This window comes from Sorex fumeus, unplaced genomic scaffold, assembly GCF_029834395.1.
Source record: "Sorex fumeus unplaced genomic scaffold, SorFum_2.1 ptg000055l, whole genome shotgun sequence".
NCBI lineage: Eukaryota > Metazoa > Chordata > Mammalia > Eulipotyphla > Soricidae > Sorex > Sorex fumeus.
This window is the reverse complement of record NW_026606112.1, coordinates 1,314,116-1,338,947: the sequence shown is the minus strand read 5'-3', so window position 1 is coordinate 1,338,947 and position 24,832 is coordinate 1,314,116. Positions and strand designations below refer to the sequence as shown.

At 40.4% G+C, this 24,832-nt stretch overlaps 1 protein-coding gene across 3 annotated transcripts in view; it reads right to left on the bottom strand.

Annotated features, from left to right (window-relative positions):
• Positions 1–5,236: 5,236 nt before the first annotated feature.
• ATP8A1 (ATPase phospholipid transporting 8A1) overlaps positions 5,237–24,832 on the bottom strand; it is a 244,009-nt gene continuing 224,413 nt past the window's right edge. For all 3 annotated transcript variants that reach the window (XM_056125630.1, XM_056125629.1, XM_056125631.1), the window contains 3 exons: positions 24,692–24,784; positions 11,273–11,364; positions 5,237–9,860 (listed from right to left, as the gene is read on the bottom strand). In XM_056125630.1, coding sequence (XP_055981605.1) covers positions 9,763–9,860; positions 11,273–11,364; positions 24,692–24,784 — 283 coding nt within the window. In that variant the 3' untranslated portion in view covers positions 5,237–9,762. The remainder of the gene's footprint in view (positions 9,861–11,272; positions 11,365–24,691; positions 24,785–24,832) is intronic.

The window sequence follows — 24,832 nt, the reverse complement described above, 5'->3', positions numbered from 1 at the left end:
TTAATCTCCTCAACTCTGAAGTAAGGACTATTTTCATGCCTGTTTTGGACAGGAAGAAATCAAAGCAGAATGGCTCCACCCAGGGCCCAATGGCATCACAAAAGCAAGATTTGAACTCCGTTTGGGCTGGTTGGAAATACTACATCCATTTATTTTTGCTATTGGGCCACACCCAGAGGTCATCAGAGATTACTAACATACTCCTGGCTCTACCCTCAGGGATCACACCTGGTGTGGTTTGGGACCATATGTTGTGCCAGAGATGAAACCCAGGTAGTTACCTTGCAAGTCAAATACCACGTACTATATTTCTAGCCCTGGAAAGTTACATTCTTCATGACACTTTTTGTAAGGCCTGATTTTCTTTGGAAAAATTTATCCATCTTCCCAATGAATTGACCGGGGGAAATATGGTTATATGTACCTATTCTATAGACAGCAGGAGATTTTAACAGTCTGTCAAATTTGCTCTAGATCAGGAAAACATAGAATAATATAAAGCTTCACTAGAAATCCTAACTGTCAAACATCTCTCCCTTTGCACACGAGAAACTGAGAGGAGGTAATTAGCATGCATGTGGGAGACCCAGTGTCTGACTTCGTTTTCTGACTTTCCCACTGAAAAGCTGGGTGATGTTGGGGCCTCATTGCTGTTTCAGTTTTATCATTTGTAAGATGAAGATATTAATGATATCTCATTGGTATGGTTTGTTAAAAAATCAGAAATTACATGGTCTTGGATTACTGGCATGTTGTGGAGAGGGAGCTAGGTAATAAGTTAATGATAAATAATAGAAAACAGATGAAATGCCTGAGAATAAGAATGTGCGCAGTTGAAAGAGTGGCTAGAGGGCAGGCAACTGAGAAATTGGCCTGATGTTTGACATCACATGCCCAGCCTGGCCAAATTTCCATGATTGCTAGGAACAACACCCTCCACCTCTGCTACTCATGGTCTATATATTTAGTCATTTGCTTTAGAAAATGTATTCAATGCAGTCATTTTGCTTTAAGATGGTTTTTCATTTCAGAGCCAAGAGATGGTATTTTCAGTTGCTGCAAGTGAATAAATTGTTCATTTCTCACTTCACCCAATTATTTACCTTTATTAGTATTAGTTTTAGCTACTCATGGTGAATTTGCTAGATTGACTTAAAAGCATAGGGAATTATTTTTCTTGAAGGAGATAATTCAAGTTTCCTGAAAAAAAAATTAACAATTTCAATTAGGAAACTGATACACTTTATTAGGCTGGGACCAATTTATGCTTTGTATCACCTGAAAAGCATATTTAGTTCATGTTCAGGAAAAATAAGAATTTACGGGCATATTAAAGGATCAATGAAACAAACTATTAACATATTTTTATATGTAGATGGCTATTCTGAAATTCTATTTGAAAATTTTTAATGAGATTGTCCTGACAGAATTTTTGACGGCTAGTTATAAGAGTTTGCACTTGCAATCAAAACTGAAGGGTAAAAATATTCCCTATTTTCCAACAATTTTTATTAGCCTCCTGGTGAAATTATCCAGGCTAGGAGGATATTTCTTCATTAAAATGAGTGGTTCTGTTACTGAAATGGAAGCTTTAGGTTAGCAATGCTACGAACATATAAAAACAAATTTTAAATGGGGATGACGTATTGAATTTATGGGAATGTATTTCAAGTTTGCTATTTCCTTATGGTCGTTTAAGAAGGTATTTTAAACTACAGGGTCAGCCATAAATAGTGTTTATTTTAAGGGGAATGGAGTTGAATGTGAAAATCACTTGATAGAATTCACAGGTACCTTTTCTGTGCTTAAGTCTGGCTGTGGTTTTGCAAGGGGGACCCAATCTCTGTTCCCTGGAGGACTGTGGGCAAGGACAGATCCAGACAGCCAGACACATGCAGCCTCACTCACTGGAGCCTCATTCAAGGTGCTTCAAGCAGCTTTCCCGTGCTTCTTAGTGAACAAATCCCACCCTAGCATCTTCCAAATGGCAGCTTCAGTTATTCCTTGTTCATCCATTTAAATAAATAAATAAATAAATAAATTTTAAAAAGCTATTTTCCTCATTTCTGATGTTACTTTTGCCTTAGGACAATTATTATTATTTTCTGAATGTAGTGTTCAGGGGTCATTCTTGGTGGTGCTCAGGGGTCCCTAAGTGATGCTTAGGATCAAAGTGGGGTTAAGTGTGCTGACTTCGAATCTTCCTGGCTGACCATGGAAAAACTGGAAAAGTTTAGAAATTCAACTTCTGTGAAAGGAAAAAGCCAGGAACTAGGTGTTGACTTGCCGGATAAATTTAATGTATTTTAGGTACAATTTTGTCTTCCTTCGTTGTGGCAGCATACGTCGGCCTTGAGATTTTGTCGGCCTCTCCTTTCTCATCCTTCTCAGTGCTGCCATGTCGGTGAAGCCTTCAGGGTCAGGTGAATGAGACCAGTTGTAGTTACTGGTTTTGGCATATCGAATACACAGCGGATAGCTTGCCAGGCTCTTCCGTGCGGGCGGAATACTCTCGGTAGCTTACCAGTCTTTCCGAGAGGGGTAAAGGCTTTTGGGGCGACCTCTAATCACCCTTGTAGGTGTTACCATTTTTGAACCCTATCAAATATGGTACGACAATTCCGGAAGATGGGTATTTAGTGTCTTATGATGTGTCGCAAGCGGCCGCGTGAGTCCGGAAAGCGTCCTGGAGTGTGGCGACGGCTGGGTAGTGGAAGTAGTGTCGAGAGTGGAAGTCGGCCAGTGGGGTATTTATCTGGGTAGGGTGGGTCTCCTGTGCGCAATTCCATCCCTGGGTGGTTGATGGAAGCAGACAGGGCAGGGTAGGGTGGGGCTCCTGATTAGAATCCCTTTGTCACCTGTGGTGGTGGGAGCAAGCAGAGAAGCTCTGTCCCTGGGTCCGCTGAGCCTGGAGTCCAAGGTCTCAGAGAGTTCCGCTTATCTTGTTCTGTGGGTCTTCAGTCGTGCATGGGTCTCGGCCGGAGCTGCCACGCGGGTCCGGAAAGCGTCCTGGAGTGTGGAGACGGCTGGGCTACACTAGCACGCGACAGGGACAAATGGAGACGTTACTGGCGCCCGCTCGAGCAAATCGACGACAAATCTTCGATAGCCATGTCCACTTGCGGACATACCAAATTCCACAGGATGGATATGTCGTTCCCAACGTTCTCCCTTCTGAAATCCGACACGCCATTTCGTTGCTAAAGAAACAAACAGCACCCGGCCCAGACAAGGTCAGACCTGAACACCTGAAGAACCTGCCGTCAGTACTCATCAATACACTGGCTCGGCTCTTCACTCGCTGTCTGAATGCAAGGTTCTGTCCCAATGGAAAACCAGCAGGACCGTACTACTGTTCAAGAAGGGAGACATCCATGACATTGGCAACTATCGCCCGATCTGCCTATTGTCTGTCATCTACAAGTTGTTCACTCGAGTCATCCTAAATAGGATTGGCAGAACACTAGATGAAGGACAACCATGCGAGCAAGCAGGGTTCCGCAAAGGATTCAGCACCATCGACCATATCCACACAATAACCAAGCTCATTGAGGTTTCTCGGGAGTTCAAGATGACGCTCTGTTTAACGTTCATTGATCTAAAGGCCTTTGATTCTGTTGAGACGGAAGCGGTCATTGAAGCCCTAGCCAATCAGGGCATTCAAGCCCAATACATCAGGATCCTCCGTGAGCTGTATTGCGGATTCACTACCAGGATCTCACCATTCTACAAAGAAGTGATCGTTGATATCAAGAGAGGGGTGCGACAGGGTGATACCATTTCACCGAAACTCTTCAGTGCCACCCTCGAGAACATCATGCGACGACTGGAATGGGAAGGAATGGGAGTGAAGATAGATGGTCGGCAACTACACCACCTCCGCTTTGCTGATGACATTGTTTTAATAACACCAAACATCAGCCAAGCGGCACAAATGCTGGCCGACTTTGACCGTGAGTGTGGAAAGGTAGGACTACAGCTGAATCTTACGAAGACAATGTTTATGAGAAACAGCCTTGTTCCTGACGCCCCATTCGCTCTCAATGGAACGACCATCTCCGAATGCAACAGCTATGTGTACCTAGGTCGAGAGGTCAACATGACAAATGACCTGGCACCCGAGCTGCGCAGGAGGAAGAGAGCGGCTTGGAACGCCTTCAAGAACGTCGAAGAAATAGCTAAGAGGACGAAGAACCTCCGGCTCCGGGCACATCTCTTTGATTCCACTGTTCTTCCTGCATTAACATATGCCTCAGAGACCTGGGCCCTACGCAAACAAGATGAGAACGCTATTCAGGTCTCCCAAAGAAGAATAGAAAGAGCTATGCTTGGAATATCACGTTTCACTCAAATGAGAGAAAGAATCCGGAGTTCTGACATCCGTCGACGATCAAGAATCAGGGACGCTGTCTCATTTGCCAAGGTGTCGAAAATCAGATGGGCTGGTCACGTAATGAGATTTAAAGATGACCGCTGGACTAGAGCTGTTACTGACTGGATTCCACGGGATGTCAAAAGACCGCGTGGCCGCCCACCTTCCAGATGGTCAGACTTCTTCGTCAAGATCATGAACGATCGGTTTGAGGCCCTTCATGTTCCCGGAGCGAACAGATGCCATTGGGCTACACTAGCACGCGACAGGGACAAATGGAGACGTTACTGGTGCCCACTCGAGCAAATCGACGACTAACGGAAAGTTAAGTGATTTTAAGTAAGTGAAGGGACAATAATCTTTGGAGGTTATTTCTGACTCAAAAATCCAATCTAAATTTTATTTTAGAAATCTTTAACACTTAATTATCAAAGCTACCCCTCGAAAAATGAGAGTTGGGGCTGGAGTGGTGGTACAGCCAATAAGGTGCTGGTCTTTTATGTGGCCAAACAGGGTCATATTCCTGGCACCTGTGACATAGGGTGCCCTGAGCACCAACAGGAGTGATCTCTGAGCTTAGAGTCAGGAGTAAGCCCTGAGAACCACCAGGTATGGCACAAGAAACAAACACACACACACACACACACACACAAACAAGAGTTAATAAACTCTGCCTCATGTTTCATCTAGGTGGATTAAAATGGAGAACATTTATATACGAAATGTGTTTGCATATTTAGAACTGGGTATGTAAACAAAATGCTGAAGCACATGTAGATGAGTACATTTTCTCAGACTATATTGTGGCCTTGAAAGTTTCATACAACAAAATCATTTCTAAAACAATGAACATGCCCACAACTGTCTTCATGTACTGGTAAGTTTATTTTATTTTAATAACAATTAGAAGATAAAATGTTTAAAATTTGCAGTTTAAAACATGCACATTCACAAAAGGCCAATGACACACGACACTGCATAGAACTGAATATTTTCCAGTAACTACTTATAAAACACAAGTGCACTGAAGATTGAGATAATCAAACCTGAGAAAACTACTAAGATCACAGATTTACTACTTTCCACTCATGCAGCGTCACGAATTCTACAGCAGTTTCAGCAGGAATGGTTCTTCATGGAGTCAAAAATGGTATTTTACCCTGAATACAAACTGTAATTTTCCTTAGTATTTGCCTCCCAAAGCCTAATACGTTAGAAAATGTGAAAAATGAATCTTGAAACAGTTAAGCAACAAACAGTATCACTGCATCTATGGCTTCTATTCTATAACCACCAGGTATAAAATATTTATTATTATTTTTTAATGTTCTGCTCACATCTTTGCAAAAGCAGATTTATCTACGGAAAGTTGCTGCTAATTCAAAGTAAGTCAGTATGAAATCTAGCTTTTTCCTACTTAAGGGAGATTTATTTTCTGAGAAGTTTTGTGAGCTTTATTAAGACAAGTTCTTAGAGGCAAGCTAAACCAAAAAAGTTTCAATTAAACTTGTTCAAATTTGCAAAATAATTCACATACTAAGAAAGAGTTGTGCAGAAAACCAATTCATTTGTCCACTGGATATTAAATTCCAGGTAGGTCATGATAGAATTTTATAAGGCAGAAATAAACATCAAGATTTACAGCAATAGCCATGCACTGGCCTAGGCGGCTTTAAATATCAATTCATGCAAACCATAAACCTATCAAAAACACAGCTGCTCTCATATAGAAAATAAATCAAGATGAAAAATGGAAAACACTTATTTTCTCTTCTTCAAAATTTAACTGACATTCCATTTGAATATCTGTTGGAGGTTAATTAGATTGCGGCAAATTATTACTGTTTCACAAGTGATTTCAGTTGTTTTAATGTGAAAAAAAATCAGATGATCTTGACCAAACAGTGCAGAAATATTCATCACTAAAAAGCATCTATGAGGCACCAAATTGCATGGTTATATAAGTGATTTACAAAAAAAATCCATAATCTAATTCATGTAATGTGAATGGGGCATTTTCTCAGCAAATTTTATCAATGACTAATTCAATATTATAGATTTATTTGATTAAATGTTTAAAACCAGGAATTTTCAGAGAGTACATAAAGAGAACCTAGTAATTATTTAGCTTTGCGATAATTATGGCATTGTTATTATAACTAAAATAATTATGAATACACAATCTATTACTTTCAGATTAGCATTCTTTTCCTGAAAGAACATCTTAGTCAACAGGTTCTAAAAGCTGTACAATGTACACAATACAGAATAAACGATCATATGACTTTTACAAATGGACATCTGGAGTGCTGAACTGAATAATTAAAATATAAAATTTAACTCTCAGAATAAATGTTGAGCTTCTGAATTCATCCCAGCCCCCCTCCCTCCCGCCCACCCCATACCCCATCCAGAAACTTAGAGGAATCTCCAATTCCCCTAAGTTTGTAATGATCATAGAATTCATGTAAATGGCTAATATCATCAGGCAGAATACGCAGTCATTAGACTTAACAGGCAAACGTTTTTCATTCACTTTGCCACATTGCTGAAGCAGGTTCACATTAGACACAGGCAAGGGTGTTGGACAGTAGGTAGCACATATATCATTTAAAATTCACTACATTCCTGAGAAACGACATTTTCCTGCTAATCATTTCTGCTAGACAGACTCTAAGTGTGAAACATCTTTATATTTTTGTAAGCACTAACAAACATTAAAAGGAGCAACCCCCAGGTTTTCAATACTTAAATGAATGAAGATTTCCAGCTCAAAGTAGCATTTTTCTGAATTGTAAACATTTTTAAAACAACGGTGTTAGCCTTTGCTAGAGTCCCTACAAGAGACTTTTTTTTTTTTTAAATTTTGCTTAACTGAAGAGTCCATGTCCTTTATTTGAGAAAATTATGTTCAAAAGTCCCTTTGTATATTTTCATTCCCATAAAACTGCATCGATTTTTCTGCCTCCCTCCATTCAGGAAAGCTTTAAAAAATATCTGAGGGTATTCTGGACTTTCCCACTCCAAAGTCACCGTGATTGCAGCATCATATTTTAAGTTTTACCAACGATATTATTCATGGCTTCCCATCCTTCCATTCCCATCCATGCAGCCAAGACATGGGCTGCCTGCTAACTTTTTAAAAATGGAACAAAGAATGCATAAACCAATCAGATTTCAGATCCTGATCTTATGCATTCATCTGAAGACTCCCACAGAAATAATCTGTTTCATGAGAAATAAAAAAACTTTGATTTTTCTTATTTAAGTCAGACCTTTTGCTTCTATTGAATTCATAAGATTTGATATAAAGATTTTGGGAAAGAAGCAACAAACAAATAGAAACAGCTATAATATTCTTTTCCTTGTCTGTGGGCCTCAACCGTTGGCAGCAAAGTCCACCATCAAGAGCGGGTAGAATTTTGTAGGTTATCTGAGGTTCTTACACCTGTGGTCCTCCCAGATGGTTCTAATCCACAATTCTACTCTTTGGAGAACCAGCTGGAAAGGGGATGGGGAGTGAAATATCCTCAACCCTTGTGCCCTACGGGTTTGAATGATAACTTCTCTTAACTTGTAGAAAACATGGGAGGGAGGTTTGTAACTTAACAGCAAAAATATAAACAAGGACATGGGATTGGCCAAATTTTAAATCTACATTGAGAAAATGGACAAAAAAAGAAAGTGAAATTTCTAAACTCAAAGGGTGATTTGAAAAAAATCACCACTTCTCAACTCTAATGGGTTCTCTCTCTGTAATATGTATATCTATGTATGTATATATATGTTTTCTAAAGAGGAAGTTCTACCTATTTTGCTGGTAAGTTCACTTAAAGGCAAACAGGATTCTGAATAAAAAGGCAAAAAGTTTGCTTCAATCTCTAAAGTGTATCGGAAAACTAGTTTATTTTCTTTTTTCTTTCTTAAATGAAAGTGTTATTTTAAAAACAGTGTAGAAAACTAGTTGTGGTTTTAAAACAGCCCCTTTACCACATTGTTGATAGCAAAATAGGCATCTTCGGGAAATGTCTTGGAAATGCTGAAAATAAACTGCACATACATTTAAAACATATTAAAGAAACACTCAGAATGGAAAGGAGTTTTGGGGTTATAGGCTTGAGTTAAGTAGGTATTTTTAATAGGGGGGAAACATACTACTTGTTTGTCCCAATTAGCAGCATGTGACCAATTTTGTCATTGCCTGACAAGTGAACTGTTAAATATTTCTCTGTCTTAGGCAGTCACCACAGTCCTGGGTGTGATATCTGAGACAGCAGGCAGCTTGAGTGGGAAGAAATCAGAAGAACCAGAACACAATATAAAAGCTGAGCTACGGATTTTACAAAAGCTCATGCATATCTTGGGACATGGTATTCCAAAGGTCTCAGCAGCAGCACTGAAAATTCCACACACTCATACACAGATTAACAGGTGTCTTAAGAGAGAAAACTTGAAGACACAACAACAGCACTCACTCTCACGACAGAAGATAGAACTTTAGATAAAGTGAGATGACTAAACCTCACCAGAAATGACTGAAACACAGGCATGGTTTTAAAACTTAGCATGTAACCACAGAATCACATCACCACGCATGCCGTCTAACTTGCACAGTTAAACAAGACAAACAGGAAAGAAGCGTTTGTAAGGCCAGAGGTAACATCACAGATGTTGGTAGCAAATGCCTTGAAAAGACTCATCTGTGTAAATCACTCTTAAGGTGGGAAAAGCTGGACATGCAGGTCTTATCTTACAGAAGAGCAGGAGTTGAGCTTTCTCGGAAATTTCTGGGCAAATGACTACTAAGTAAGAAATGCATTTATTGAACTTCTTTGGCAAACATTTCTCAAGACCATTTCTGACACAAAATCTTAGTAATGTCCCATTTAGAAATCTTCCTCTGTAAGGCGGGTCAGTTCCTTAAGAACGCTGGTTGTTTTGTTTTGTCTTGTTTTTGGCATATCCTGAAATCTAAGTCTAGATATCAAGAGTCCTTTGAACTTGTTTACCATGTTGGAGTGTTTTGAATGGTTGGTCATCTTCAGATTTATACACTCAATTGTTTCAGCCCCAGAGTAAGGGTGTGATGTAAGCCCACAAACCTATTTTCTATTTAAGAAAAGCCCCCTGGCAAGATACAAGGTCATTTTCAATTTGTTTACAAGACTTTGCAAGTACTTTTTAACATCTGAAAGAGATGATGTTACAGTAGAGTTGCACAGTGCTTACGTCTATAATGTACAGGAATCTGAACGCTGCCAATCAACTAGTGAGCTCAGATCCGCCTTTCATCTCCTTGCACCAGGCTGGAATTGGGTCTGCAGTCGGCAGGGAGGATGAGCGTTCTCCACTGAGATTCGCCATCCCTGCCCACCTTGCGGCTTCTCCCATCACCATTCGTCAGGTCTCTGCTTCGTGGTATCATATGCTCTGATCACCTCAGACTGTGACACGATCCCGTTTTCATCTTGAGAGAAGGCATATCCATCTGAAAGTTACAGAGCAAGTAGAAATCAGCATCAAGAAGATGCTGGACTTGGTTCACTCTGGAGGGCTCATTTTCTAACCTGGAAATGAATGCAACTTCCTGCCTTTCAAAAGCATGGAAATGATCATTTTGAATGTCAAGGAAAGAAACAGACTCAAGTGCAAAATGAAGAAAGGGATGGCTGTAGGTGGAAAACTTAAGAGTGTATGAATTCTGCTCCCCGAGGGAAGGAGGAGGCAATTCTAATCCCAAGCCCCACTCCAATTAGCCTCTCAAGTTCATCTCATCTAAGTTCTGTTTCTGAGCTATGGAGAGGGGGCTGGAAAGGCCAATAAAGTAGGCAAATGGTTTCTTTAGAGCTGAGACAGAAGAGAGGGAAGGACCAAAAAAAGTGAGGTAGGGACACGATACATGTAGAGAAAAATGGTTGCCTTTCGGGACTGGAGAAATAGCACAGTGCGTAGGGCATTTGCCTTGCATGTGGCCGACCCAGGTTCGATTCCCAGCATGGTCCTCCGAGTACCGCCAGGGGTAATTCCTGAGTGCAGATCTAGGAGTAACCTCTGTGCAATGCTGGTGTGACCCAAAAAGAAAAAAAAAGTGGTTGATTTTCTTTAGACCACATTCTCCTTGGCTGTTGCTATCTACAAATAAAGTTATTCATGTCCCAACATGGCTATAGTGGGTATAGGGAGAAGTCACCATTCCTGGGGGATCACATCTTTAGAAAAGGTTTCTTAAAATAAAAAGAGCCAAAACATTAACATTTGTATATATTAGTGAAAGTAAATTACATGTGGAAACATGAAACAAAAGATAAATTACTCATATAAACACATTTACTACAGGGCTTTATATATTTCTTTTTGGAACTTGAAATATTAAGAGGGGTAATACCTAATAATTTCTTGCCACTCTCCATATTCATACATATTTTTGAAGGTAAAATATATGTTTCATTGTGTGGATGAAAGCTAAAAAGGCTCTTGCAAAGTTATTCAAGTAGAAAAGACAACAATATAGAGGCAGCTTTTAAGAGTGAATATTTATTTTACATGTTCTTTTTAAGATTTAAGGAAGCAAAGGGCATATGGAAATATTGATTTTCAAGTGAAATAAATAGCAAGATTTTAAAGTGTTCCCTTGGCTACAAGTGAGATGGCTGCAGTCAAAGAATTCTGGAAACCACTGGTTTTCAACCTTTTTACAACCAGGGAGTAGCACATAGCCCCTGCCATGGTGGTTGAAAATCCAAGCTGAATGAGGTCTACTAGACATTTGGTATTTACATTACACATTGCAAATATGCAAAACGTGTTTTAGGTGTTAGAGTAAAATTTTCCCACTGCTTTCATCAATGCTGTTGAGGAGCAACAGAGGATTTATTTAAATAGAAGGACTCAAACACTTACGGAGCAGGTTCTGTTGCAAGGACTCGGACCGGTACAAGTTCACGTGGTTCTTCTTAAAGACATTCTTGAGCAGCTGCGCCCTCTCGGTGAGACTGTGGAGCAGGTGTAAAAGTGTGAAATGAATTATCAGCTCAGAGGAGACCCCCGGGTGTGCCTAGAGGACTAGTTAAGCGAGCTGGACTTACAAGGATGCTTGAGAAATTATCCATTTTTCTCAGATAACTATGATGTTGTCAAGTATTTAGATAGAAACTTTGGAGCTTCTATTATTATTCTATTATTCACTCCCCTACTAGGAAAGAAAGTTCTGTCCCCAATAATCCAATGAAATGATTGTCCCAGCCCTAAGGTGCTGAAGATAAATGGACAGACAGAATTTGTACAATACAATGAGTAAAAATATATAAATCATACAGTTGCTTTATTAGCTTCTAAGACCTTGGTTGACTTCCTAGTTATAAGCTGGTGTGAAGAAAAGTGAATTGCTGTGCCTGACAGTCCAAATACTAGTTGCACTGCTCTGTTTATCATTGTTTTTTTTTTCTTAGTGGGTCACACCCAGCGATGCACAGGGGTTGGTTACTCCTGGCTCAGGCACTCAGGAATTACTCCTGGTGATGCTCGGGGGACCATATGGGATGCTGGGAATCGAACCCGGGTTGGTCTCGTGCAGGGCAAATGCCCTACTCGCTGTGCTATAATCTAGTCCCTATCATTGTTAATGAGAGAAAATGTAGACAAATGCAGCAGCAAATCAATTGTATTCACAAAATATCATCCTCATTGCATGTACAGTTTGAGTACAGATTTCAGATTAATGGTTTGAATTTCTTTTACTAAGACCAAACGTTTCTTTCTTTTTTTGGCTGTGAATAAAACTGAACCATGGGTTCTCTGTAGAAAGTGGCATTTGGGGATTGGTCTCTTTGAGGGGAATGGAGGAGGTCTGGCACACCCAGTGGTGTTCAGGGTACTTCTGGCTCTGCGCTCAGGAATCACTCCTGGTGGTACTTGGGGGACCATATAGGGTACTGGGCATTCAAACTGTTCGGCCGCATGCACAGCAAGCTGTATTATCTCTTGGGTCACTGGGCTTTCCCTTTTTTTTTTTTTTCGTAAAGTGTTTTTTACCTAGTTTATTGTACAGTTAACTTAGGGACCTAATAAACATTGGCACTGTAAATAAAAGCAAATTGCAAAGAATTTTCTGAAATAGAAAAAAAAACCCTTTTTCATACCCCATACATATTTTGGATATAAAATATTCTTTTGACTATATAAAGAAACTCTAAAAATTACACAAAGAAGGATCTTCAAAGACTTTTTAACTAGAAAATTTCCATTACTACTCATTTAGGAAATGTGTTCCTAAATTAAATTTTCGCATAAAAACTATTTTCAGAAAATAATTCTGCCAGGTAAATGTCAAGAAAAGTTATTTTAATAAACATCTGGCTGGGGCTGGAGCGATAGCACAGCGGGTAGGGCATTTGCCCTGCACGAGACCAACCCGGGTTCGATTCCCAGCATCCCATATGGTCCCCCGAGCACCGCCAGGAGTAATTCCTGAGTGCCTGAGCCAGGAGTAACCAACCCCTGTGCATCGCTGGGTGTGACCCAAAAAGCAATAAATAAATAAATAAATAATAAACATCTGGCTAATAGTTACAGAAACAAATCCATGTATTTCATAATCCTAAAAGCAAGAAATATGCATATGGTTTTCCACTGCACCTAGAACAGTGCTTCGCACAGTAGGAACTCAAATGTTTGTCCAATAAATGAATTTGTGTAAAGGTAAAGGTAAAGGCCCTCCCGTTGATCGTCGATTTGTTCGAGCGAGCCCAGTAATGTCTCCATTGGAGACTTTGTTGTTACTGTGTCTGGCATATCGAATACTCTCGGTAGCTTGCCGGGCTCTCCGAGAGGGGCGGAGGAATCGAACTCGGGTCGGCCATGTTGGCCGCTTGTAAGGCGAACGCCCTACCCGCTGTGCTATCGCTCCTGAAATGCATTTTTAAACATCATCAATCCACTCAATCATGCCATGTCTCTTCTGGTGGATTTATGAAATTTCACCTTGTTATCAAAGGACATAATCAGCATGAAGAACTAACAAGTAACCCACATGTCTTAGAGTAAATGCCTGTAATTAAAAAATAAAATTGCTGGAACTCACTTTTTTGAAAAAATTCCCATCTTGTATATCCCCACTATAAAATCTTTAGCTAAGTTGCTTTAAACTATGCTAATTCTTTTATTTTCTACCATTTTTTTCAGGTCCTAAAGCAGAATCTCTCTCCCCCCAACTCCACCCCGTCCCCCGTGAACTCATTGTAATTACACAGACATTTAGATTTTTGCTGAAGTAGAAATGTTGACACTTCTAGGAATCTTCCACACATTTTTAAAAAGTCTAGAGACATTATCCTGGTACTTATTAGACATACGTTATTGTCATTGGGAATTAGCTACAGTAAGACAAAAAAATGCTGATCCATCTAAAATGCCAGTGATTTTACGTAGTTACAAAACTTGTTTTTTCTAGGGAAATAAACAGATAATAGAAATGAGAAGGGGTCATTTTTACCAAGTCATGTTTTGGAAAACTCTTAAAAATGATGTAGCATTACAGACCCCAGGACTGGGAGGAACAGTAAAATTCACTGCTGCTTTGAGGAACTCAGCAGCTTTAGCAACATGTGGTCTGCTTTTGTTAGCCTAGCGAGTGGAGTGATGTGGACAGGCAATGTGTTGCAAAGTCTCTGGTGTTTAAAACTGAAAATGCCTGCAGAAGAGTAACGGTGGTCAGTGCATCACTGTGAGGCTGCTTCTTCCCCAGATGCATTTTCCAACTTGCAAGACGTTCCCCTTAAATACACAGTTCCTTAACAGGAAACCATTGAGGTGTTAACAAGACAGACACGAGAAAGCAATCTTTCATATTCTGCCAATTTACATACAGAAGAAAATGTAATTTTATTTTGTAAGAATTTATCAGAGGCTTTGCTTTCAGTAGCAGATGCAGCAAATCTAGTGTTTAGAAAAAAAAGGTGAGAAGAAAAACTTGGGTTTTTTTGTTGTTCTGTATTTTGAAACCTAAACCTCTTGGGAAAGGAATATAGTGCTAAGGAAGGAACATGGGCTCTGGGATTTTTTATTTGCTGGATTCTGAGTCTTACTACTCAGGCAAATCTTTCTTGGCCATCTCATCTACAATAGGAGGACAATCTCCAAAACTCAGAGCAACTGTGAGTTTTTAGAGGGTGAAAATAACTTCCAGCACAGTTACTGGCACTTAGGGAGCAATCAATGCAAACTATTTCTTTTACTCTCACTATTCCCCAGAAGGTAAAGAATATATTAGAAAGATGCTAACTTGGACAGAGATCATTCCAATGGAAAAGATCAGCTGCCTGGATCATTCCCCCTACCTTGATTTATAATCAACATTACCTGTCGATGGCTACACAGGAGTAATTTTCTAACATTTCTAAAGTCTCACTCCACTTTTACCAGTAGGAAAAACAGGTAGGTTTTAATTGTTTTGTTAATATTATTATTATTTTCCTTGAACCTCTTGTGCTTCCGTTCAATGTCCTTCACAGGACAGAACTTAGGAAATAATGTGATAATATATTATATATTTTTAGTTTTATCCTATCGTGAGGGAACTACTCCTATCCCCACCCCCACCCCCCAAAAAATGCTGCCATTTGGTGGAGGTGATATATACTCTGTTTAAAAAAAGAATATTGAATTTGTACAGTGCTTTGGGAAGTATTGCCATTTTGATGATGTTGATTCTCCCCATCCATGAACAGGGGATATTTTTCCATTTCCTCGTGTCCTCTTTTATTTCCTGAAGTAGCGTTTTGTAGTTTTCTTTGTACAGGTCCTTTACTTCCTTAGTTAAGCTGATTCCTAGATACTTGATTTTCTGGGGCACGATTGTGAATGGGATTGTTTTCTTGATGTCACTTTCTTCTCTTTCACTATTTGCGTATAGGAATGCCATGGACTTTTGGGTATTGATTTTATAGCCTGCCACTTTACTATACAAGCCTATTGTTTCTAGGAGTTTCTTGGCAGAGGTTTTAGGGTTCTCTAAGTATAGTATCATGTCATCTGCGAATAGTGAGAGCTTAATTTCTTCTTTCCCTATCTGGATGCCCTTAATAACTTATATCCATGACATTCTTCAAAGAAATGGAGCAAACACTCCTGAAATTTATATGGAACAATAAGCCCCCACGAATAGCTAAAGCAATTCTTGGGAAAAAGAAAATGGGAGGAATCAACCTCCCTAACTTCAAACTCTACTACAAGGCAGTAATAATTAAAACAGCATGGTACTGGAACAAAAGCAGAGCTGCAGACCAATGGAACAGAGTTGAATATACCGACATTTCCTCCCAAACATATAATCATCTAATCTTTGATAAGGGGGCAAAAAAAGTGAAATGGAGCAGGGAAAGCCTCTTCAATAAACTGTGCTGGCAAAATTGGACGGCTACATGCAAAAAAGTGGGCTCAGATCTCTGCCTAACACCATGCACAAAAGATCAAAATGGATTTATGACCTCAACATCAGACCAGAATCCATAATGTTTATTGAAGACAAAGTCGGCAAAACTCTCCATGATATTGAAGCTAATGGTATCTTCAAAGATGTCACGCCACTGGCCGAGCAAGTGAAAACAGAGATAGACAAATGGGACTATCTTAAACTAAGAAGCTTCTGCACCTCAAAAGAAACAGTGACCAAAATACAAAGACAGCCTACAGAATGGGAAAGGATATTCACCAAGTATACATCCGACAAGGGGTTGATGTCAAAGATATACAAGGTACTGGTTAAACTCCACAAGAAGAAATCACCCAACCCCATCAAAAAATGGGGTGAGGAAATGAACAGAAACTTTCGCAAAGAAGAAATTCGAATGGCAAAAAGGCACATGAGAAAATGCTCTACATCACTAATCATCAGAGAGATGCAGATCAAAACCACAATGAGATATCATTTCACACCACAGAGACTGGCCCACATCCACAAGAATAAAAGCAACCAATGCTGGCGCGGATGTGGCGAGAAAGGGACCCTACTTCACTGCTGGTGGGTATGCTGACTGGTTCAGCCCTTTTGCAAAACAGTATGGACGACTCTGAAAAAATTAGAATTTGATTTGCCATTTGACTCAGCTATAGCACTCCTGGGAATATATCCCAGAGAGGCAAAAAGGTATAGTCGAAGTGACATCTGCAATTGTTTGTTCATTGCAGCACTCTTTACAATAGCCAGAATCTGGAAAAAACCTGAGTGCCCGAGAACAGATGACTGGTTAAAGAAACTTTGGTACATTTACACAATGGAGTACTATGTAGCTGTTAGAAAAGATAAAGTTATGAAATTTACATACAAGTGGTACTACATGGAAAGTATCATGTTAAGCGAAATGAGTCAGAAAGAGCGGGATAGACACAGAAAGATTGCATTCATCTGGGGAACACAAAGCAACAAAAAGGGAGACTAACACCCAGGAATGGCTGAGATTAGTACCAGGAATTTTGCTCCATGAATGGAAGGCCAGCCACACGTTCTAGGTGAAAAGGAAGCTCAGATAGAGAAGAGAGCACCAAATGAAGGGTGTTGTGAGGACCCTCCCAGGGTGGGAGAAGCATGCTAAAAGTAGTCTATAGACCAAACATGATTGCCACTCAATGCCTCTCTTGTAAAACACAGTACCCAAAAGAAGAGAGAGAGAGAACAAGGGGGAATACCCTGCCACAGAGGCAGGATGGGACGGGAGGGATGGGGGGTGGGGGGGATGCTGAGACCCGTGGTGATGGATGATGGGCACTGGTGGAGGGATGGGCACTTGATCATTGTAAAACTGAAACCCAAGCACAAAATTTGTAAGCCTATAACTGTACCTCATGGTGTTTCACTAATAAAAAAAAGTAAAAAAAAAATAAAAAAGAATATTTCATTCAAGAACACCACAAAGTAGATATTATTTATTTTCCTGTAATATGTTGTTTTCAGTCAATTTTGAGGAAGAACATATTTGCATTTGCTTCAGATTGGATCAATTTGGCTATTTTGGTTGAGTCATTAAAAGAGAGATCTCCAGAAAGCAAATAATGATGCACTTAGGGAGTGTTTTAGTGCATAGCAAGTGACAGTTGGCCTGTCCTAGGCAGTGCTGGTAGGGAATAAACAATGGATATAACAACCTAAATCTCTGCTTTGGAGTAAATGATGTTGCATCATTCTGCCACTTTTCTTTACAAATGCTGGATAAAACTAATATCACAGTGACGGGAGTCAGCTGGGGGACTATATTCATATGATTAATATTAAAATATATGTATCTATATCTATATACGGGTTTTGGGGTCACACCCACTCTGGGCTTAGTCCTGGCTCTGAACTCAGGGATCACTCCTGATGGGCTCAAGAGGCCATATAGGGTGTGGGGGATTGAACCTGCGTCAGTCGTGTGCAAGGCAAGTGCTCTACTAGCTGTCCTATCTCCAGCCCTGGGGAGAACATTTGATACATTCCATTATCCTAACCCCCTACTAAGCTACTTGTGTGACAGAGATATAGAATCCAAAGTGAAAACTGAAAAACACAGTTTCCTTTCCATTAATTGTGGGGCCATGTTAAAAATGTTCTTCCTTGAGAATAAAATGCTGCAGAGGAAGTCTGGGGAGATTATCCTCACCGTGCACACACGCAGAGCAGCAGATACCCATACTTCCCTGCACTCTTTTTTAGAAGGGAAGGTCTGTCTGTCTGTCTGTCTGTTCTCCCGTTGTTCATTGATTTGCTCAAGCGGGCCCAGTAACATCTCCATTGTGAGACTTCTTGTTACTGTGTTTGGCATATTGAATACTCTCGATAGCTTGCCAGGCTCTCCGAGAGGGGCGGAGGAATCGAACCCGGCTTGGCCGGGCTGGCTGTGCACAAGAAGGGAAGGTGATAGGCCATAATGATGGACAAAATATTAAGGACAAAACCTGAGGATCCAAGGCTAGATTCTATGTTGTAATGGTTGCTGCCGGGCTGGAGTGATAGCACAGGTAGGGCATTTGTCTTGCATGTGGCCAGCCCGGCCGAGCCAGGTTCAATTTCTCTGCCCCTTTCGGAGAGCCTGGCAAGCCACCAAGAGTATCTCACCCGCATGGCAAAGCCTGGAAAACTACCCATGATGTATTCGATATGCCAAACACAGTAACAACAAGTCTCACAATGGAGACGTTTCTGGGCCCACTTGAGCAAATCAATGAACAATGGGAGGACAGTGCTACAATGGTTGCTGCAAATAATTTGACTGATGTACACATCAGATATCGAATGATATCATGACCATATCTGTCTAGAAGATGCTTTACAGGCATGTGAAAGATATGCAGAAATGTTCTCCATCTCTGCAGTGAGTTCAATGTCCTGAGTCTCTTACTGCAACTAACTTGAAGCTTTTCTGGCCTCCCCAGTGGTACTAGGGACTATCAGGACTAAACAATGTGCACTGGGATCAAATGCTGGGCCTAGGTCTAGCTTGGCTCTAGCCCTTAAAGTGATCTCTGGGCTCCACAGTCCCTGGCTTTAAACCACTGGAGTTTTAATTTTCTCCTCCTCCTCTTTTTTACACTACTTTTTGGGCCACACCTACTGTGCTCAGTGCTTCCTCCTGACTTTGTGCTCAGGGTGATCTCCTGGAGCAGTTCAGGGGACCATATATGGCGCTGGGGATCAAACCCAGGTGAGATGCAGGCAAGGTAAGCACCTTACCCACTGCACAATTTCTTTGGCTTATATATACATATTTTTAACATAAAAACATATTTTTCAAAAAATTTAAGATGTAGATACAAGTTATAGACGTCGTACTCTCAAGTGCTATCTGGGAGGCCCATATTCCAAAAAATTAATATTTATGCAATAAAATAGTATAAATGTTTACACTGTAAGAAAATTCTCCATTATTAATGCCCTTATATTTATAGAACAAATAGTTTAGGTTTTTCTAGGAAATGTTTGTTATAACTTTATGGAAAAATTGAATTTCAAAGTATTTTCAATTAATATTTTTTGGGAGAGAGGATTGGGTCATATCTGGTGACATTCAGGGACTGTTCCTTACTCTGTGCTCAGGAGTGACTCTTGGTGGTGCTGGGGGGACCTTATACGATGCCAGGGATTGAATGAGCAGTCAGTCACATGCATGGCAAGTATCCAATCCCTGGCACTATCTCTCTAGCCATCACAGATTTCTTTTTAAGTTTTAAAATGTAGATGTTCCAACTTAGTATTTGAGGATGTCTGCATAAAATTTCAGCAAAGAATAGGGTTTCACAGATTATTAGTTGTTTCTTAAACAAATTGAACAGACCATGGTTATATAGTAATGCGTAGTAAGGTTTGAATTTATTTTCTAACATTTAATTTTTTTTTTCCTCTTTGGGTCACACCTGGCAATGCTCAGGAGTTACTCCTGGTTTTGCACTCAGGAATCACTCCCGTTGGTGCTCAGGGGACCATATGGGATGCTGGGAATCAACCTGGGTCAGCCGTGTGCAAGGCAAATGCCCTAGCCACTGTGCTATTGCTCCAGTCCCTTAAATTAAAATTTTTAAAAATTATTTTGCAGGGTTGGGGATTAAACCCAGGCATTGGCAGTTGGGGTGGGGGTAGGAAGGGGAATGTACTTTCAGTGACTCTCACCCCCTGCTTTATTCTCCTAAAAGTTTAGATTTATTTCTACCTGAACCCAGCACTCAAAAATAATACAGTAAGATGATGAAACACATCTGTCCTTCCTGTAAAATTAGATACAATTTGCCAGATAACATGGTAAGTGGGTACTGTTCCACTAGAAAATGACTAAAGCTGAGAAATAAATGACTATAAATACTAATCTGGATACAGTCCTTAAAGTCAATAGTCCTTATAATCCTTAGCATCAGTTTCTCACAAACATTTGCATTTTATGCATAGTTTAACCTGATGCTAGTTCTTAGTAAAGTATTAAAGTACTTTTAAATCTTGAGGCCAGTGGCAAAGGCCCTTGTCTTGCTTGCAGCAGACCAGGGTGTGTTCCCTGGCATCCCATAGGGTCCCTGGGCACCACCAGGGACCAGGATGACATCTATAACTTGTATATACATCTTGAGTGTAGAGACATCAACGAGTGTAGTTCACACCCTATCCCCCCTCAAACAAAACAAAACCTCACAATGCAAGGGCTAAGATGCTTATATTGTAAGGCAGTTTGACTCAGTTCAATCCTGGGCACCAATTATGGTCCCCTGAGTACCAGCAGTGGTCACTCTTGAGAACAGAGCCAGAAATAGCTCCTGAGCACTGCAGGATGTGGCCTGAAATATGCCCCCCAAGCCCCCGCAATAATAAGATCTTAAGAATGACATTGTTCTCTGGCCAAAAAAAGGGGAAGCTTTTCTAAGTTCCTTATTTGGCGGTGTTTAATCTATATGGGCTGGAGCAATAGCACAGCGGTAGGGCATTTGCCTTGCACACAGCTGACCTGAGTTCAATTCCTCCGTCCCTTTCAGAGAGCCCGGCAAGCTACCGAGAGTATTCCACCTGCACGGCAGAGCCTGGAAAGCTCCCCGTGGTGTATTTGATATGCCAAAAACAGTAACAACAAGTCTCAAAATGGAGACTTTATTGGTGTCTGCTCGAGCAAATCGATGAACAACAGGAGGACAGTGCTACAGTGCTAATCTATATAGTATTAAGGTCTATAGCCTGGCAAGCTACTGAGAGTATTCCGCCCACAAGGCAAAGCCTGGCAAGCTACCCATGATGTATTCGATGTGCCAAAAACCGTAACAAGTCTCACAATGGAGATGTTACTGGTGCCCGCTCGAGCAAATTGATGAACAACGGGAGGACAGTGACAGACTGGTATAAGTCAACATGGCATTTATTTAATTATTGCTTTTTTGCCCAGACCCAGCTATGCTCAGGGCTTATTACTGGCTCTGTGCTCAGGGATCATTCCTGGTGTGGCTTGAGAGATCTTATGGGTTGCTCGGGAACAAACTCAGGTCAGCCATGTGTAAGGCAAGTACCACACTTGCTATACTATCTTTCCAGCTCAGTGTTCTTTTAATTTCACCACCTAGAGGTCAACCATCTATTCACCAACTATTCATGATGCAACTATTCTTCTATCATTCATTTATATATTTTTATTTTTTAATTTTTAAAAATATTTATTTATTTGTTCCTTTTTGGGTCACACCTGGCAATGTACAGGGGTTACTCCTGGCTCTGCATTCAGGAATTATCTCTGGTGGTGCTTAGGGGACCATACGGGATGATGGGAATTGAATCCAGGTGGGCTGCATGCAAGGCAAATACCCTACCTGCTGTGCTATCACTCCAGCCCCCATTTATATATTTTTAAAGGCTCAGTCAATTATCCAGTTGAGAAATTTATCAAGTGCTATCTCTTTATGAGATAGCTGTGCTAGCTCTTAGGCTGCTGTTGAGACAAAAAGAGATCTCTCCTTCAAAGAGTGTAATTTAGTATGGAAAACCAACACGTACAAGAAGTGTATTATGATAGAACAAATGAAAGAACAAAAATATAATACTAAAATAGCAGAGCAGGAATCAATTTTATCTATGTGAAGTAGAAGTTACTGCAGCTGAACTAGATTTCAAAAACTAGGAATTAGACTGTCCAGACTTTAAAAGGGCATGAGCTCCAGTCAAGGAAACAGCCTGTGCAAAGCCAGGGACACATTAGAAAACAGGCACAGTGTTTTGAAACTAAAGAAAGCCCCAGATTGCTGCGATCCAGAGAAATCACACTTTCTCTCACTGACTACATAGATATAATGAGCCAACTTGGGGGGAATCTGGCCTCAATTGCATTCTCCAAGAATCTTAAAATAATCCTGGTTGTCAAATCCATGTGCCAATTATTTAAATGCCTCAGAGTGCATGAAGAGTTTTCCATCTAGTTGCTAGATTTCTCTTTTCATAGATCCCTTCTCTTCCTCTTTTCTAGCTAGCATGGACAGATCCTCTCTGTTCACCCATGGGCAGCAATGCAAGCTGGAGGTTAGAGCAGAGGATTTTTATCTGAGGTACTGACTGAAGAACAAGCAATTCCTGAGTTCTCAAAGAAAGCTGAGGAATTTTTTAAGCAGCAGCTAGAAATTTCTTTTTAATTTTGGGAAGTTATTTGTTGCATTGCTCATGGTCATTGTGATGAAATTCACTCCAGTCCCTTTAAGGCTCACTTATATATTTTATTTCAGGGGAAGGGTTACCTACAGCACAGACCCATCCAGCCTTTAGGACCCAGGTCCTCACACTGAAGCGTCTGTTAGACAGGCTGAAATACAGGGAAACTGAAAATCATACGGAGAGGCTTCCTGAAAGTCAGGTTTATTAACATACTTACAAATAGGAGGATTTTACTCCTATGGCTAGTGTTATTAGTGTCCTTTTCTAATGACAATAAATGGTCTTATTCTTAATTTAGTGAGCCAAAAATCCTACTACATCATTTTTACATTAAGCGTGAAAGAGGGAAAACATTCAGAGAGAGACCCTGGGCCAGGCAATGAACTAGACGTTGACTGTTATTCATGTTCTTTTTTTTTCCTGAAGGGACAGATGGAGGGAGGAGGATCTATAATCCTGCAAATAGGTATTCTCATTCTCTTCATTTATGAAGGAACACCGATTTAGAGAGTCTAGGATGATTGTGTCTGGTCCATGGCTGTTTTTGCTGCTACACTATATTCTTCAAAATCAAACCAAGTAACAGCAAAAGGAAGCAGAATGGGAGGATCAGGGGCTCTAGAATCAACTGACAGGGGACCTGGTCACTTCTGATTGGAGCATCTTGCTTTGGAAGCCCCCCTGTGGGGAGGACGGGAGGGAGGGGGGTAAAAGAGAAAAATTTAAGCAGAATTTAGCAGCAGAGGAAGTGATAGATGTGGGGCCTACCATACAGCAAATGCCAGTGCCATTATTTTCAAAGGGAGGCAGAGACAAGTATGTGCTATGCTGCTTTGGCCTAATGAGTGAGAGAGGTCAGGAAGCCAAGGTCCGCAAGAGTTCTCAGACTGGCCCTTCACTCCACTGTATCAAAACGAGCAGCAACAGGGGGTCAAGACTAAGGTGAGATAGACTGGGAGAAAAATGCTTCCTAGGTTTAGAACAAAGCAATAGAGACAGAAGCATACTCCTTTTTTGATATTCACAACTGTGTTTTATTCCAGGCTGTTTTCAAGTAATTTTATTTTCCTTTTTAAGTGCTCTGTGAATTGAATACATTTGATTAGTTGCCTGCTGCAAAAATAAACCTTTTATTTTGACAGTGCTGAGAATTGGACCCAGGACTTTGCACATGCAAGGCAAGTGTTCTGATGCTGAGTCACATCCCTGGCTTCTCCATTAGTCAGGCAAACTTGCTGAGTTTTTGGAGGCTGACAGTGAGTGAGTAAGACTTGGACGACATAACTTGCTCCGTCTATGACAGATGCTGATGTCAGTTCCTGATAATAGTTCCTGATAACAAATACAATTGGAAGGCCCCTACCCTTATGTCAAGCTCAGTTTTGATTATGTGCTATTTTCGTTTTCATTTTGTTTTTTTGGGCCACACTCAACAGGGCTCAGGAGTTATTCCTGACTCTTCACTCAGTAATTACTCTTGGTGGTGCTCATGGGATCACATGGGATGCTGTACATAGAATCCATGGGCCATGTGCAAGGCAAACACCCTACCTGCTATACTATTGCTCCAGCCTTTATAGGCTATTTTTTTTATAGATGTAGTTTTAAGCTAAAAATCTTTCCTCCTATTTTTTTTACTAATACAATAATCCTTATAACTACCCTTTGTTTTAGGAGTATTAAACCCCAGGCTCTAAACTATGCTGATCACTAGCCATGAAGAAGGTATTATTGTTTAATGAATGAGGAAATGGAAGCCTTGATAGCAGTCAGCAACTTGGCTCTGAGATGCATAGTTTAGTTAGTGATAGATGTGATTTGAGTCTACATCTCTCTGATTCCAAAATCTTTCAACAATACTGCTATCCCATGAAAACAGATAAAAACAAGGCTTATCACATATTTCCAAAGACTATTAAAAGATAAACATTGAAGAGATAGTACAGCAGGTATTTGCACGCAGTCAATCTGCATTTAATCCAAGACACCACATATGGACCTCTGAGACCTACCCCAAGCCATGAATAAATTCCTGAGCACAGAGCCAGGAGTAAGCCTTGAGTAATTCTGAGGTGGCTTCAAAACTAAGAACAACAACAACAACCCCCTGCCCCATAAAAAAAAAAAAAAAGACAGAAAGAAAAGATAAGTGTAATTTCACTTGGAAAATACAGTATACATTTTACCTTTTTCCGAGCACAACTGCTCCAGGATCTTCAGATTTTGCCTCGAGCTCCTGAACTTCATCTACTAATGTTTTAAAAGCTGTCCTCTTGATACTACAATAAAACACATTTATAAGGAAAGAATCTATGTGAAAACTTGAG